The sequence below is a fragment of the Wyeomyia smithii genome, chromosome 2 (assembly GCF_029784165.1).
Source record: "Wyeomyia smithii strain HCP4-BCI-WySm-NY-G18 chromosome 2, ASM2978416v1, whole genome shotgun sequence".
Classification (NCBI taxonomy): Eukaryota; Metazoa; Arthropoda; class Insecta; order Diptera; family Culicidae; genus Wyeomyia; species Wyeomyia smithii.
The window spans coordinates 227297791-227314030 of record NC_073695.1 but is presented as its reverse complement, the minus strand read 5'-3'; the positions used below and the strand labels follow the sequence as shown (position 1 = coordinate 227314030).

General features: G+C 37.8%; 2 protein-coding genes across 6 annotated transcripts in view; one reads left to right on the top strand and one right to left on the bottom strand.

The window, feature by feature from the left end:
- Positions 1-8: 8 nt before the first annotated feature.
- LOC129722103 (protein Cep89 homolog) lies at positions 9-3238 on the bottom strand. Its single transcript, XM_055675338.1, has 5 exons — positions 2829-3238; positions 971-2014; positions 783-912; positions 549-716; positions 9-486 (listed from the first exon to the last, which is right to left on the bottom strand). Exons 2-5 carry the CDS (start codon positions 1965-1967, stop codon positions 174-176), a joined length of 1608 nt encoding a protein of 535 aa, XP_055531313.1. The 5' UTR covers positions 1968-2014; positions 2829-3238; the 3' UTR covers positions 9-173.
- Positions 3239-7101: 3863 nt separating this feature from the next.
- LOC129721789 (dystonin) overlaps positions 7102-16240 on the top strand; it is a 293217-nt gene continuing 284078 nt past the window's right edge. For 4 of the 5 annotated variants that reach the window (XM_055674769.1, XM_055674767.1, XM_055674768.1 and 1 more), the window contains exon 1: positions 7102-7627. The gene's annotated coding sequence lies outside the window, so the exon portion shown is untranslated. Of the gene's footprint in view, positions 7628-14055; positions 14494-16240 lie in introns of those variants that run through there. The other variant, XM_055674765.1, reaches the window with a different exon arrangement.

Genomic DNA, 16240 nt, shown 5'->3' with positions numbered 1-16240 from the left:
AACGAAGAGCAGTTTAATATAGCTTTTAATTGGACTAGTTCAAAACTACGAGTAGATCTACTCAACGATGGTGCTTTCGATATCTTGATTTGCTGTTTGATAAATTTCATGTTTTGCTTCGTACTTTCCAAACAAACGAAAATGTTGTGAATTGCCACTGGATAAAAAACTGATTACGCCTTCCTAAAGTGTGCCTTCTCTTCGAGAATCCTTCGCAGACTGTCCTCCCGGTGTAGCAGCCGGCGCTGCAGTTGGCCCATCTCGGCAGCATGACGGACCTGAAGAGCCTGTAGTTGTTGATCCCGTTCAGCGATTTTGGCCTGCAATGCTTTGATACTAGGCCAATAATCATGCGGTTGATCGTGTCGCTGTTCAACGTTTTTGCTCCATGTGGCCATGTTTTTCAGGCGCGATTTTAGAGCATCCTTCGACTGTCTGGTGCGATAAAGTGATTGCTTGAGGGCAGTAGATTTATCCATTAGAACTCTGAAACGGAAAATTTGTTAACGGATTGCCCAAGATAGTAATACCTAGGAAAAAACACTGACTCATTGATCTCCTTGTGTCGCTCGAGGATTTTCTGCTGCTCTGCTATATGCGACTTAAGCTGTGAAATTTCTCCATCTTTTGCTTCAATTATTGTCTTCAACGCATCAATTTCGGTTGTGGATCGTGTTTTTTCGGAGTCGTGCTGAATTTTTAATTCTTCAAACAGTCTAAATGAAAGTGAAAGAAAATGATTGAGCATAAATTACTACAACTACCAAGTTCGGTCAACGTACTTTTGACATTCTTTCATACTTTCAACCACAACCTCGGGTCTTTGATTGAGATTCCTGAGCGAAGTCAACTCTCCTTTCGCTCGAGCATATGCTTCTTGCAAGCGCTCGATGTCGAGACACTGAGCCTGTACTGTAAGTGCATACAAATAGTTAAAATCTGATTTGAATTCTATCCCGTTGTTCCATACTTTTCTGTTCATAACACTTCAGCACCTCAACCAATTTTTCCTTTGCCAAATCCGCTCGCTTTCCCTGAATTTCCGCCTTAGTTTTGAACACATCAATTTGCGCCTGAAGTCGCGCTCGTTCCGAAAGCCAACCGCTTTGGGTACTTTTAATCCCATCCACATCTTTGTGCAGTTTTTCATTCTCCTCCATCGTTTGCTTCAGCTTCCCAGTAAAATCAATCAGCTCTTGCTCATACTGCTGCACCAGTTCATTCTTTTCGCCGATCGTTTCCTCGTACGCATTCAGTAAAGGTCCCAGAGTGTGCGAGTTTACCGATCCCCAGTTCAGATTGTCTTTTGTTCCCCCGTAAGAACTGTCGACGAAATCGATTTTCGGAATGTCTCCCTTTGCGGTTTTTTCTTTCCTTATCACGTCCTGATATCGTTCAACTTGGACGTTCAATCGATAGACTAAAATTTTCATCATTTTAATATCGTTCCTCAAGTCACCATTTTCCTTGGCCAGAGTTTGCCGTTCGTGCTCGAACTCTGCACAACTATCGCAACTTTTTGCCTTAGCGTTTTCCAACGCTTTCAAGTTCTGCTGCACCTGTTGGTATTCTTTCTGCAATTTCTCGTTTTCAATTGCAAATTGATTGTTACACTCGAATAATGTCGTGATCTTTTCCACCAGTTTAGTGATCTGATGATCCTTGGCTCGAACTACTCGCTCTAACCGATTGTCCCCCGCGGATTTCCGACTTTTGTGGTGACTCCGATGTTCTTCGTTTGCGGCCTGTAGATCGTCCACACTCTTACTTCGGTTCACGATCATCCCCACATAGGTTTTGGCTGGTCCTGGGATTCGGCTCTTGTGGACCTTTTGCCGGTACAGTCCATCATCCGTGTCAGTTGGGTTTGGAAAAGGCGATGACGACTCGACAGAGGGCTTGCCCAAATCGGAAACAATTCTGAACAGGGGTTCGATGGTTTTACGGGTCGGTAATTTGGATGACATTTTTGAATGGTCATTGCTTGCTGTTAGGTTTCGTGAGCTTCACTATCCTAAAAATAAAATAAAATCGAGTAAATGGTATAAAGAGTAAGTCGATGATTATTGCGACACTTTAGATTGATTGGTAAATCGGCTAAAATTACCGGAACAAAAGTTTTTACAGTAGCTTAGTATTCTCAGCTCAGTATATGTGTTTACTTCAGTTTACATACATCGGTTAAGTTTTGGGATAGACTTTCGTTGAATGCTGGACATTTTTGATTGACGTCTTCTCTCAGAATTTGGAATCTCATTGACAACTGCAAAACTTATCGAATGGCCAAACAACACGCAAAATTTGGTTAATTTCGGTCAAATGTGAAAAAAGTTACGCAAGTCTAAAAATGTCGCAATAATTATCGGTTCATCCTTTATGATCGATAGTTTTTTCGAATCGAAGTGTTAACAAAAATTGATCCTCTCTGATTGAAAACCATATGGAAAAAGGGTTTTGTAACTTCTTCAAACATGATACTTTGATTATTTACAATTTCTACGAAAAACTGCTGCTGTTCGTTTTTTTTCCATTTCCATGCTGATGTTCTTCTATGCTTATTCAATATATTTTTTATGTATGCTATCTGAAGCATATTATTACTATTACAGCATTATAGATTTTTTTTATTTAAATCAAGATCTATAATCTATGATTATATTTATGCCCGCCCATCTCATGGATCGACATTTTCCACTTGATAGTAACAAATCTTATCTTAAAGCTAAAACAGGGAAAGAACCTAATAACACGTTCCCATTTTCCCATCGAACAAACAAATGGTTAAAATCCTTGGAAAAAAGTTCCCAAAAATAAAAAAAAAAACTTACTTCCTAAACAGCTCAACCTGTTCATTCCAGCAGAACAGTATTGGTCCTTGGTGTGTAGGATAACGTCACAAACTAGTTGCCGAGTACACTGATAGACGATGACCATTGTCCACCTGCCAGACTTGCACCTTACAACACATGTAGGGGTCAAGTACACTGTCCCGCACGCACACAGAAACTATCGCTGTTTCCTTTACTTTGTAACAGTTCAACAAACTACAACAATGCTAATCGCGGTTTTCATTTTATGTCAAAATAAACTGCATTCAATCAAAAACTAATTAATTGTGAATTATTGGTCTAAGAGGAATATTTTCAGTTGGAAAAGTGAAGATATTCAACGACTTTGATCTGTTTGGTTATGACAACCGCACAGCGCAACAACAAACAACCCCCGTTTTTCCACCTTTCAGCAATGAAACAAAAAAAGGATCTAAAGAAGAGGGTGGAAAACACTCACTTCCATTGAGAGCAGGAGAATCCTTATTCTTTTTTCTAGAGTCACTCTCCCAAATTTTACCACTACCACCAAACTACGATGATGGAAAATGAGTAAGACGTGAGTACGTGATAAAACCAACATTGTCGAGTAAAATTATCAAACCGAAGAAGCTCGGTGTTTGTTTTTTCATTTTTGCCTTTTAGAATATTCGAAGTAAATTCTGATTAAGGCTAATCTGGTGCCAATAGAAAACTAGAAAAACAATATTTCCACTCAGCCGATAGCGGGAGATATTCTGAGGTGAAAAATTTCTGGGATCACACCTTCCATCGCATGAGGAAGTAAAGCCGTTGGTGCCTGCTCGTAATCAACTGGTCGTAAGTTAGAGTCTTGGGTGGAGTCGCCTCCCCGGCTGTCGGTGATTGGAAAAACAACAGTGGCGGAACTAGAACGACGAAAAATAAGGGAGAATATAAATAGTAGGAGTGTGGTATCAAAGACACAACCGCATGACGTAGGACTACGGTATTTTTCTATACTTTTTATCTAGCAGTGCATTTTTATTTGCTGAGACATTAGAGCGCTTTGAACAAAAATTAATATAATTAAAATATATGAATGAAACCTCATTTATATTGGCATCTCCATTTCGCAGATATTTGAATTAGAAAAGCATTTGTTAGTAGCTTGTAATGACAAGACAAACATTAGAATTAGCGAATTCGGCGTATTCTTCCTTTCTCAGTAGGCACCAAATACGAATTTAACTAGCCACTTCAATGTGCCACTTCAAAGTGTTGTACTTTGAGGCACCAAAAGGTGCCAGATGCCGATGATTCTTGTTTCTTGGTTATTTCGGCCAGAATTCCAGCCAGTTTAGTGCTTTTGCAGTAGCCATGCACTAGCAGCAGCCACCAGCGTTACGGGTGAAACCTGGCACTTTCAACGGCTAGCACTTAGCGTCCGTATGTCACTGGTACGGTTTTAGAATGAAAATGATGGGATGAAATATTCCAACGGTACCTTTTATATCAAGGATTCGTCATTTGGTTGGAAAGAGGGAGGAGTTGCGAAGAATATGGAAGAATATTCATGGTAAGGAAAGTAAAATAGCATCGGAAACAGAAAGAACCTCGAGTAAAACAACAACAAATCGTTTAAAAAGTCAGATCGGTTGAGTCCGTTAGTGTCGGCTGTGCTCTGGAAGAGAAGTAGTGATTGGCTGCTCGGTATGATTTAGACAATCGATGTTATTTACCAATTTTTCAATAGTGTATCTCAAACAATAGGTTGTTTTTGTTACATAAATATAACCGTAAAAGAATTTCTGATCGATTGATACCAAAACCTCGATAATTTGATTATAAATGACTGAAATATAAGCGCTCAAAACCTGACCACTTCTCCCTGGTTTTCCCTGGTTGAATTACTAGTTTGTCAAATTCAGGTAACTACCAGATAGACGTAGTCCTACGTCAAAAACACATTTCCACTCATTAATATAAAGCCTAATTTTCGGTTTGGGAATACATTATTAAGGCTTGGAGAATGTACAAGCCAAGCTGGGCGTCAGTGCATATTGAAAGAAAATGATGCGACTGATTTTATCTGATGTAGTGTAAGCAGCCTATTCAGCCTCCTGGATACTGAGATAAAATACTCGAAATGTGTATGGTGAAATTTGTTCACTATGTTTTTCTCTGACAAGGTTCATTTTCAAATTATAAAACCGATTAGGCAAGCTTTAACATTAATACTACTCAGCAAAAGCGAAAAAAGGTGCCCTAAAGCTCTAACTGTAAAACATCGGAGATTATAGATCTTTAACCATTTCTGTAAATGTTGGTGCCCCTAGTTAATGCAAAGGTGTCAAATGGCCGCAGAGTAATTGCTTGCCGGGCTCGTAGCTTGTACGTTTGCTTACGAGAACTCATTTCTTTCACTCAAATAGCATTTATTTGACACGGAAATGGAACTTGTCGAAATACTGCCGTCGAAATACTGCCGTTGACAGTTAATAGACGCCTTAATTCCGCGCGGCTTTTAGTTCTGCGTATCAAAACGTTGATGCCGTTTAGAAAAAGGAAACATAAGCAGAAAGTTGACAGTTAATATATAGTAATCATAATCACTTCCAAAGATCATTTTTGAAAATCTACTTTCAATTGATGTTATTTTAATACGAAGTGCGCAGAATTAAGGCGCCTTAATTCAGCGCGGCTTTTAGTTCTGCGTATCAAAACGTTGATGCCGTTTAGAAAAAGGAAACATAAGCAGAAAGTTGACAGTTAATATATAGTAATCATAATCACTTCCAAAGATCATTTTTGAAAATCTACTTTCAATTGATGTTATTTTAATACGAAGTGCGCAGAATTAAGGCGCCTCGCGGTATTTCTATGGATATTGTCTTATTTTTGAGCGATTAAATACAGGGATATCCAACCTTACTCACCGACTAATGATAAACATAATTAGGGACAGTGGTAAATCGCGATTTCGCGGAAGCCGCGAATTCCGCGAAATCCAGCATCGGCCGCGAAATTATCAAAAATCCGCGAAATGCCGTGAAAACCAACAACATGAAGAAATCTAAAGATCAATAGGCCTTTTCCTACGCAAACAATAAGATGGAATAGTACTATTGCTCTCTTACAACGAGATTTTGTCAGTCTGAGTTGAATTCTTTTCGGACGGTTCAGTTACTAGACCCTCTTTGAGCAAAGATTTTAGCGATTGGGGACCTGCATGATAGAATTTTCGAGTGCGCAAAATCGAAGTTGCAAGATATACCTATACTTAGTTCAAGTAGCAAGCATTTTTGCATTTTGATAATTTTGGTAAGTATTCGAAACGAGGACGGTATTTTTTTAACTTTTCCGGCTGGCAAATAAATATTTATCGATTCCTGGAAACTCGGTAGATGTGGAATACAGCGTGAGTCAGAATAACTGGAATAATACGTGCCTGCCGACACCCAATTATGATTGAAGACAATTTGACACAGTAGTCCGTACTGCAAAGAAATCATGAATCGTACTGTTAAATTACCGTATATTGAATTTAATAAAACAGTTTTTTTCATTGTTTTTACCAAAAAAAATGCACTTTATTTGGCGTTTTCTAAAGAACGGGTTGCCGCGAAATTACCGCGAATTTTGAATATTTTCTATTTTGCCACCCGCGAATTTTCATTTTTTTTGCCGCGAATTACCACAATGGCACAATACGAAATGTTGATGTAGCATGTTTAAATAAGTTTGTTTCGTTATGCGAGAAAATAGGACCTAAAGCCTGTATTACACTCTTTGACCAATGGTCAAATATTTGACCTTCTGACATAATGGTCAAGTTTATTTGACATGATGGTTGTTGTTTGCTCGTGTTTACCCCATGTAAAAATTGGAGAGTAACAAACAATTATCTTTGACCAAATTTTTATCTGTCAAAAAATGGCAAATATTTGACGCTTTGTCAAAGAGTGTATTACAGTCTTAATAGTCGCTACTCAAAATATCATTGTCGAATAGCTGAAAAATAAAGATGTTTTCTATCCGTGTTGTTATTTGTTGCCATGAAAATCCTTCGCTAGCTGTTACATTTCAAGACCTTTCGCAGTCTTCTCACTCCGGTTTGTTTTGATTTGCTTTTCTCATGCACTCTCACCGCACCGTTTTATTTCTCTCTTTCACTGAACTGTTCACTCTTCTCGGCTCCAGCCATGCAATCGGCTCCGTTTGTTATCGATCCGCCGCGTGTGTTTATCCGTTCGTTCTTTCCTTCGACGCGCTTCGAAATATGTGTGAGTGCACAATGATTATAAAATCACACTTGGAATAATTTTCATTCGCGGATCGGTAGGTTGTAGGCGTCGTATAAATTCAATTTTTACCAGTGAAAACTTACCAATCGGACTTGCAAATAAGTGAAAATGAAAAAGCATTCTTTAGTGCATTGAAAACGAGTGTTTTTCGTGGATTTCAGGTAAAGTTTGATCGGATTTTGTGCTATGAAAATTTTTACACAAAAAAAGTTCTGTCTGCGGTGTGGATTCCGCTCCGGGGTTTTCATTGGCCTCTCCTGGAGATCAATGGCATAATCAAGCACAGTGCTGTGATAGTGTGTGAGGTCGATCTTGATAAGCGTGATAAGTGTACCGGTGAATTAGAAGAGTGCTAATAAAAGGGGTTCTGATTCTAATCTGTCCGGTACCTGCCACGAGTGCGGCGACGTGGAAATCAAATTTTCGCTGAAAACGTCAGGATTAGATCTGTCTGGTGCCGAGTGTAAGTGGGGTGAAGTGCGCATTCTCACACCCGTGCGAGAGGGATATCGCTACCGTTTGGGATGGAATATAGTAAGTACGGATGACTGTGTTCTGCTGTTCAACTGATTGAACGCCAACGCATTTTAGTCGTAAAAGTTTCGGTTTATTTGCTTTGCTAGTGATAAATAAAACTTTGGAACGGATGTTGGCGAGGAATGTTGTATTTTTGTGTGCTGAAAAAGAACAAATTAGTATTTTCATAAGGTGTGGAATTTATTCTGTTTTTTAGTTCTTTTACAAAAGTGCCAAATTTTTTATGCAAAAAGTCTGCTTAAATCGGTTATAATATTTATTAACGCAGTAGTTCACACTGCTGAATTATCGTGTAATCAATAAAAGATAATATTATTATTAATGCTTCATTTGATCGGTACATGTAAAAAGTGATAAAATTAATTTAGCATAGGCATAAACTTATTCAAAGCAAAATTTTTGATCCCACACAAACAGAAATATCAGAAAATCTGAAAAACAAACCAATTGCTTCTACAAACCACAGTCCTACATAAATTATTCAGTTGTATCTAGAATTTTACCTTCCAATTTTTGATTTGTTTTAAATTTTTAAATGTTTATTACTGTGTTACAACAAATACATATTGGCAAGTAATCGATAAAATAAAGTTATAAAGCAGACCTACGATCATATTTAATCGATCCCGATTTTATTTAACGTCAACATTTTCTTATTTACAGAAAAAACTCCTTTATAAGTAACGTTCTTCTAGAAATTTTCTAGTTATGAAGCGAAATTATGAAAAGCAGTAGTTTTCGATAGCATAATGGGTTGTAATGATGAGTAATTTCTCTCCCTGCAAGGCGTTGAATTCATTAGCAGTTGAGCATATCGTTTCCTCTTTGCTTTTTATCACCTCGCATGTCGGTTATGCTGAACCACAAAGAAAGCTTCTGTTGAGTCGTATGTCGAACTACCCAACAAAAGAGAAGCTGAAAGGATTAATGAAGCCGTACTTCAGAGAATTAGAAACGAAAGAGAAGTTTAATTGATCGATTCATATGTATTTGAGTATGGTACAGCTAAAGCTTGTATTTTAGTTAAATCTTTGGTATTTGAATTAAGCATTCACTTTATTTAAAATTGAAACTAAACTGATAACCAATAACCTTAGTAAGCGAAATCAAATTGATGAATGAACATTGTATGTTCTCTCCTACTAGTTTAAAGTGAGCGTATCGTTTCAATAAATCTAGTAATGAAACCATCCATACGAAAAACACCGAAGAGAAAGAGAATAATAATAGCCTCATTGGAACCGGCTGATTCCTCTCGTAAATAAAACCATGTAAAGCCACTAGAACTTGGTTACGTTTTTATCTGTGTTCGTGGGTACCGTTTCATGTTGCCTCCTCCGGCCGGTAGTAAAAAAAACATGTTTACTACATTACTAGAAGGTTTGCCGTCGTGTGTAAGCTATGCCTCGAGCTGGATGATACACTATATTGTGCAAGTCATATTAGACTTGATTTTTCGTTCGGGATTTGGTTGAATGGTTGTTTTTCAAACTTTCATCGGTTAAAGTTTATTGTTCCCGCATATTATCTACTCAAAAAGGTATAACAACCTAATCGAGCATTGAACAAGTAAAAGTTTTCTGAAATTGGGAGCTGATTCGTTTACAGGAAAAATATAGTCTGAAAAATGTTATTAAAAAAATGTGTAGAAAAGGAATTATCGTAGCAAAGAAAATATTTACAAAGAAAATTTTTATTTATACCGTCCCAATATTTTAGTGTCTGATTCTATTGCAGTTTCAAAAGTTTTTGGTTTCTAATATGATTTGCACTAAATACCAGTCTTACACTTGCGTATTTGAGTTACGAATGGGGTCGAATGGTTGTTCAGGTACGTTTCTGTTTTATGGCGCAACGTGATGATAGCCAAAACACATACCCTCTATCGGCATAGTGTTTATGGGGAAATGGAATTAAAATTTTTCTTCAAAAATATCGTTCTGGTACACATCTTGATTGACAGCCAAACCCTTGGGCTTGAACCATGGTTTAAACAAGAAGAGAAGTCTTTTTTGTCCATTACTTTGACCGGTTGAGGAAAATAAAGTGGTCAGTTTTCATTGATTTAGACATAGTCGAAACCGAAAGATTTTCACTTCACACATGAATTTTTCCCAAGACAAAGCAGTCTCCTTTACGTTACACTCGTTAGAAATGCACAGATAAACTTGGTTACTGGCCACAACGATTGTTACGCTTCATTCCTTTCTTCCCTAGTCGACGGTAAGGACTATAGTCTTTGTATTTTACTAGTCTGGCGGAGTGGGGAACCATGCAACTGGCAGCCCACTTTTTTACATTAAAATCCTGACACCACTGGATATAATTCATGTTGCATATGACTTCTTTGAAAGTAAACATTTGATGTGAAAATGAAGTGCGTTCATAACAAATGTAACAGCAATTGGCGAAGGACAAAGAAACAAACAAGTTTACTCCGGTTTCCAAAGAATGCGGAGATTAGAGGAAAGTGGCTAAAATTTTGCGAGTTACCTGATAATTCATTTATTCGTTGAAAGAGAAAATTATAAAAAAAAAATCATTTTGTTTCGATTGAGCATGAAAAGCATACAGCGTGAAAAGCGACAGGACAGCAAGTCTATGGCAGTATAATGTTATCAATAAACAATTAATTATAAAAAGAGCACGTTATTGATGCGACGAAAGAAAATATTCCTTGTGATTTTCTCACATGTATAAATTTAACATTATTGTGATATCATTAATTCATTACAATTACTATTCTCAAAAAAATAGCAATCTTTTTACTGCACGATTACAATACTTCAAATGCGAAAATCGACGCACTATCGGCTGGTTCCCGTTTTGACAGTTCACACTGGTTCCCGAAATCCAGTCCGCCAGACTAGTAAAGTATACAGTGACTATAGTAAGGACGTATTCGGCGTAGTTATCGAACTGTACAACAAGCAGAAGCTATTGAATTACTGTACATTAAAAGTGGTTTACTACTTCAACAGCTCAGATCCATCACGGAGGAGTAACTACGACAATCCACTTCTGACGCGATTGATCCATGCAACGGACTTGGTTAGGGGCCGTCAACATTCCACGTGGACAGATTTTTGATAATTTTAACCCCCTCTTCCTCATCCCTTTCCGTGAACAACCGCCCACCCGAAAATTATTTCAACTTTGTGGAGGGCCCACACTGCCTATGGCCTCTTGCTTGGAGAGTCAAACTTAATTTCGTATCTATTTTTCGGGTTACAATGAACTCTTTTGTTTTGAAGATTAAAACGTTTTAAAGGTTTCACGGTGAAACCAAATGTGCAAACTGATTGAATTAGATGTTCTGGTGCTGGTTTAGCAGTTTCACAATAAATAATTGCAGGTTACTCGGAAAATTAACGATATTTCATGAGGCACTCCCGAAATGCGGGAGTATTCTGGAGGAAGCCATCGGTCCTCCCATGCTTGGATTCCGTCCCGTTTTACGTTAAGGTACAGGGTTAACAGGGTTTAAATCTTTTTTGGGCAATCTTGACTCCCACTCAATTCGAGGCTATTTACATGAAATTAAAAAAAAAATGGCAGGCATCCACACATTTCCGTATCTTATTGATTGAGTGAAAGCCTTAAAACTCGATACTACATGATTGTTTTCAACTCTAACAATAAACTCGGTATACAGGTATACTTCGATTTTACGCACATTCTCGTTTTTGAAATGTGCGTAAAATCGAATTGTGCATAAAATCGAATCAAATTTTTTAATTTTTTTTATAGTCCAAAATTAACTTCCGTGATCTGAAATGTGCAAGAAAACATGTAGAGTATGTAATTATTTGCGTTACGTAAATAATAGACGTTCTCTAATGTGCCGTGGGAAACTCACTCAGAACATATGCAAAATGCTTGAAAGGAATTACTTAAAACAATGAAATGGGCGTGTGTGTATGTGAGTATATATGTGTAAGTGTTTGCGTGTGTACGTGTGTATGTGTGTGTATGTGCTTATATGTGTGTGGATGTGTGTATGTGTGTGTATGTGCTTATATGTGTGTGGATGTGTGTATGTATGTGCGTATGTATGTGCGTATATGTGTGCGCGTATATTTGTGCGTATTTGTGTGTGCGTGTGTGTATGTGTGTGTGTACGTGTGTGTGTGTGCGTGTGTGTGTATGTATGTGTGTGCGCGTGTGTGTATGTGTGTGTGCGCGCGTGTGTGTATGTGTGTGTGTCTGTGTGTGTGTGTGTGTGTGTGTGTGTGTGTGTGTGTGTGTGTGTGTGTGGGAGGGTATATGTGTGACTCACACATTTATTTTTACCCACATACTAATGCTAAGGAGGCATTGAAAACAGCTCCTCTATTTTGTTACAGTACACGTTTTATATAAAAGTTTTAGTAAATTACTCCAAAAGAGACTGTGTGCGTACGACGTCAAATATTTTACGCGTTAGACACGTATACAACCTTAAAAAGTTCGCTGTTTCGCAAAAGAGGTCTTGTTGTTACTGTCTCCCGGTTTTCGGCAGATTTCCCAGTCTATATGGACGGCCCCTTATTAGTGAACCATTTCTAATATATATAACCCTTCATTACGTACAATTTAATGAAGAAAACATACGAATTTAAAATGTGTTTGAAAAAAGTGTGCGTAAAATCGAGGTAAAATGTGCGTAAAATCAAAGTACGTAAAATCGAGGGTGCGTATAATCGAGGGTGTGTATAAACGAGGTATAACTGTATAGGGTATCACCTGATATGAAAAAAATCCGTCGAAAGGCAATTGCAATACACAATATAAAGTTGTTGGGTACTAATAGTACTATAAACTCCATCTACTAGAAATATAAAATCCTTTCCAGTAGTCTTTTATCGATTAAAAGTTACTATCTGAGAAGAAGTTTTGATATAATAGCTTCTGTTATCTTCAATGTAATAAAATGAGTCACTTTTGGATGATTTTTGGTCATTATTTTAAATTCCAACAAACAGTTCTTTTATGCTATTTTATTGCCCATTAGTAGGCGTGATATCTCAATTTATTTTATCTCAATGCTTGTACTATAGGAATGAGATTCGAATATAATATTTTTGGGACTAAGGGACATTTTTTTTTGTTCATCTATAATTTATTTGACACGGCACAAATACAATTTAATGTTTAACGGCGCGAATTATATCTGGTAGCTTACTTTCTAAAGTATCTTAATAACTAAAAGCAAATTTTTTATCCTCGCTGCCGACTACGAGCTGAAACTAAATGTAACTTAAAGCTATAATATTTTGCATTAAAAGCACTGGTTTACTGTATGATGGTTTTCATTGCCATAGGTAAGCACATGTTCCGCTGCTGGGCCAAGATATTACGGACTGGCGACTAAGAGACATGTTCAAAAAAATGAATTATAAAATTCTACTTCTAATTGAAAGTTGTAATCTTTATGTGTCGGCTGTCGATGGTTGACTGAATCTTTGTGTAACACTGTCATTTACTGACGAAAGTCAACTATTACAATGACGATTTAATAATTCACATGAATCAAGGCGTCATGACAGTACCCTTTGTTACTCATTCGTTTTAGGGACGTCATCGCAGTTCGAGCTATACTGAACTTCTACGGTATTCCCCTCGTGAGCCAACCGAACGCGAGCGGAAGGATGTAACTTTTCGCGACAGCCGGTGCAATGATAGTGTGTGTGTGCGTTCAACATTAACGTTGTGACGTGATTTCGACTTCCGCGGTGTACGCGTGGCTGTGTTGGTTTTGTTTGCTTTCTCTAGCGCATATGAATACGAAAGTCGAGAGGCTGTTTGCATACTACGTAAGAAATGCTTTCAATTGCATCGATGAATTCTGACTACGTACACTGCCAACAACCCCATTGGACTTAGTAGTCAGACAGATCGTCGTGTACCTCGTGATAATAATTTATACGCGCGGCTGGCTGCATGTGTTCGCTGTAGAATGGATTTCGATAAGCAAGGGAAAGAACGTAAAAAACATCACCAAAAAACATTGTATTATGGGGTAGCAGCCATGAATGAGAGTCGAACAAGAGAGAGAGCAAGAGTTTGCGCGAGTTTGTACTACACGTACAACAATGAGCTACACGTAGTAACGCGCTACCACACAGTGGCTAGAGGCAGGGCATTAATATATTCTTTTTACACTCAAAATTATGGCAACAATCTAAAATTAACTTAGTATGCGATTTTCAATTAATTTACATTTTCATTTTTAAGTACATTTTGAGTTTTGTCCGACTTTGGTTCCGAGATTGGCCACTGTGCGACGACAATGGGCCATAACTAAAGGCACATCCATCCATGCGTCTGAACCGGAGAGAAGGTAAAAATCGCTGTGGCTCTCCCGTGTTGCAGCGATCGAATCGACCGGTGTTGCTGGCAGACTGCCGGCTCTTGGTGTTCTAGTTTTCAAGGGGGGTTTCAGTTGGTTTGCGAGAGTTCATCAAGCTGCAAGTGTTGTTTTGTTGTGTATAGTATTTTAACTCTGCATCCGCCGTCGTCGGAACAGTTATTTGACGATTGCTGGTATGAAATAGCACTCTTTCTTCACGCGGCGTGTAATCTTCTGCAGAGTTTAGTGGGCCCTTTCGTGTGCCCTTATTTTCCCGTTTGGATGTGTTGTGAGGCTGTTTAGCTGTGTGTTGAAGATAATTATTAGGAAAAGTAGTGCCGAGATTTGTACCAAGGAAGGCAACCCGAAGAACCCGTTAGTTTAGTGTTGTAATTAATTGAGCTTTGTGCTGTGCTCCGAAGTATCCGAATGTGCATTTTTTGATTACGAGACACGTCGGGTGTAAAGGCGATAGGTGCATTATTCAGTCTTCGGAGGAATACGGCTTTTATCCTTGCTGAAAACAACAAAGGTGGGTGATTCCGGTCAACCGTGCATGCTTTTGTTGGGTTTCCTTGTGATGATTGAACATCAAACTGGCCAGTAAGAGGCAGCCGAAACCATTTTATAAAAAGTGAACGAAATCGTTTCTTGTCAATTGAACGCGTTCTAGTGCAAATGTTCGTCCCTTTCCGATCCGTCATCGCACGCTGGTTGGTGAAAAATCGATACTGCGAGGAGGGCAGACGAGTTTGGTACTGTGTGTTGTGCAATATGTTTACAGGGGATGTGACGTAGCGAAGCGTGCTGTCATTGAATGTTTCGATAGCGACAGTATTGGTTCTATGCTGGTTTTGATGAATGTTTTCTAGTGACGAAAGTTTCCACGTTCGTGTAGATAATTTGAGTTGTTTACCAATGAAAAAAAAATTGGAATCGAGGTGTTTTTGTAAAACTTTGAATAAATGGGGTCGGGACAGTTGGCTTTATTCGCTGATAATGCAGATTCGTGTTACTTGAGATTTTTTAGATATAAAGCTGAGTAGCATTTCTCTGAATAAATTGAAGGATGATTGTATCAACGACTATATAAAAAGAATGGCTAGAGATGCAAGCGCTGGATGCTGAAAAATATCACAAGAATGAATTTATCTTATTGCATTTCCTGGTATGAATAAATATGCGTTTGTTCTATCAAGCATGCGAAAACTAAATATGTCCATGAATAGAATTACCTTAACCCAGTGCCGCCTTTAGACGGTCTTTAGTTGAACCTCTAAAAAGCTTCAATCAATACTAAAAAAATATTTATAAAAATTCATAGTGATTTTTCCGAAGTTCGTCTGAAAATTAACTTGGGCACTAGGGGTTAAGAATCCACTCATTCCCTTATAAGTGGATTAGAACTACAACTTTAATTATTATTTCAATATTATTTTAAACTTACATTTAGTTCTTTCCTTTCTCCTTTAGATTCCTTATCCTTATCTTTCCTTAATCGGTACAACTCCTCTTTAGATTTTCCTGAGCTCGTCTTATTTGTTAGCATTTTTATATTTCCATGTTTTCTTAGGTTTGAATTTCAGTCATCAACTTACTTTTGTCTTCAGGTAATCATAGGAAGTCTCCCTTGCATAGATTTTAATTCAGTTAGTCCTGTCCTATGCCGTATTTTGTGTAATATTCGTTCTAGCTCTTTAATTTGATGTACAGTCATCCCAGTATTATAGGCCAATACACTTTGGTTTCTAGCGTATGTCAATAACTTGTAAAAGTCAAATTTGAACTTGGTGAACGTTGTTCACGTTCACTAAACCTATGTTTGACTATTTAAAGTTATTGAAATATGTTAGAAATCAATATAAAGTGTAGACTGGTCCATAATACTGGTTGGCCCATAATACTGGGATAACTGTATCCTACTCTTAACATCTGCATAAGCTCAACTTAGTTCGCAAGTCTACAGTCGGTCTGAAATCCAAAAATTTATTTCTAACTTTTTAACCTTTATCAGCCAGCTGCTAACCATGAAAATGATATTTGCGTGATTTAGCAATTTTATCTACTCGACGTTTTTTGATTGCAATCTCATTTGATGTCATTTATCTGATTCCGTAACGCTTGCGCTATCGACCCGAAAATCATCTGTCATCAAAAAATTTCAATCGCAATTGGCTTTACATATAATTTGCTTTTACAATAAAAAAAATAAAAAAATGTCAAATAAAGAGTATTCCACATCAAATTACATCACCATTACATTTGACCTTTTTGAGATG

What these genes read in the sequence shown, in the direction of transcription:
- LOC129722103 (XM_055675338.1), bottom strand. Translation starts at nt 1,967, where the DNA reads ATGTCATCCAAATTACCGACCCGTAAAACCATCGAACCCCTGTTCAGA. An exon ending in AGTATGAAAGAATGTCAAAA is followed by an intron (nt 717 to 782) that starts GTACGTTGACCG and finishes ACTTTCATTTAG; the next exon opens with ACTGTTTGAAGAATTAAAAA. An exon ending in CGACACAAGGAGATCAATGA is followed by an intron (nt 487 to 548) that starts GTCAGTGTTTTT and finishes TTTCCGTTTCAG; the next exon opens with AGTTCTAATGGATAAATCTA.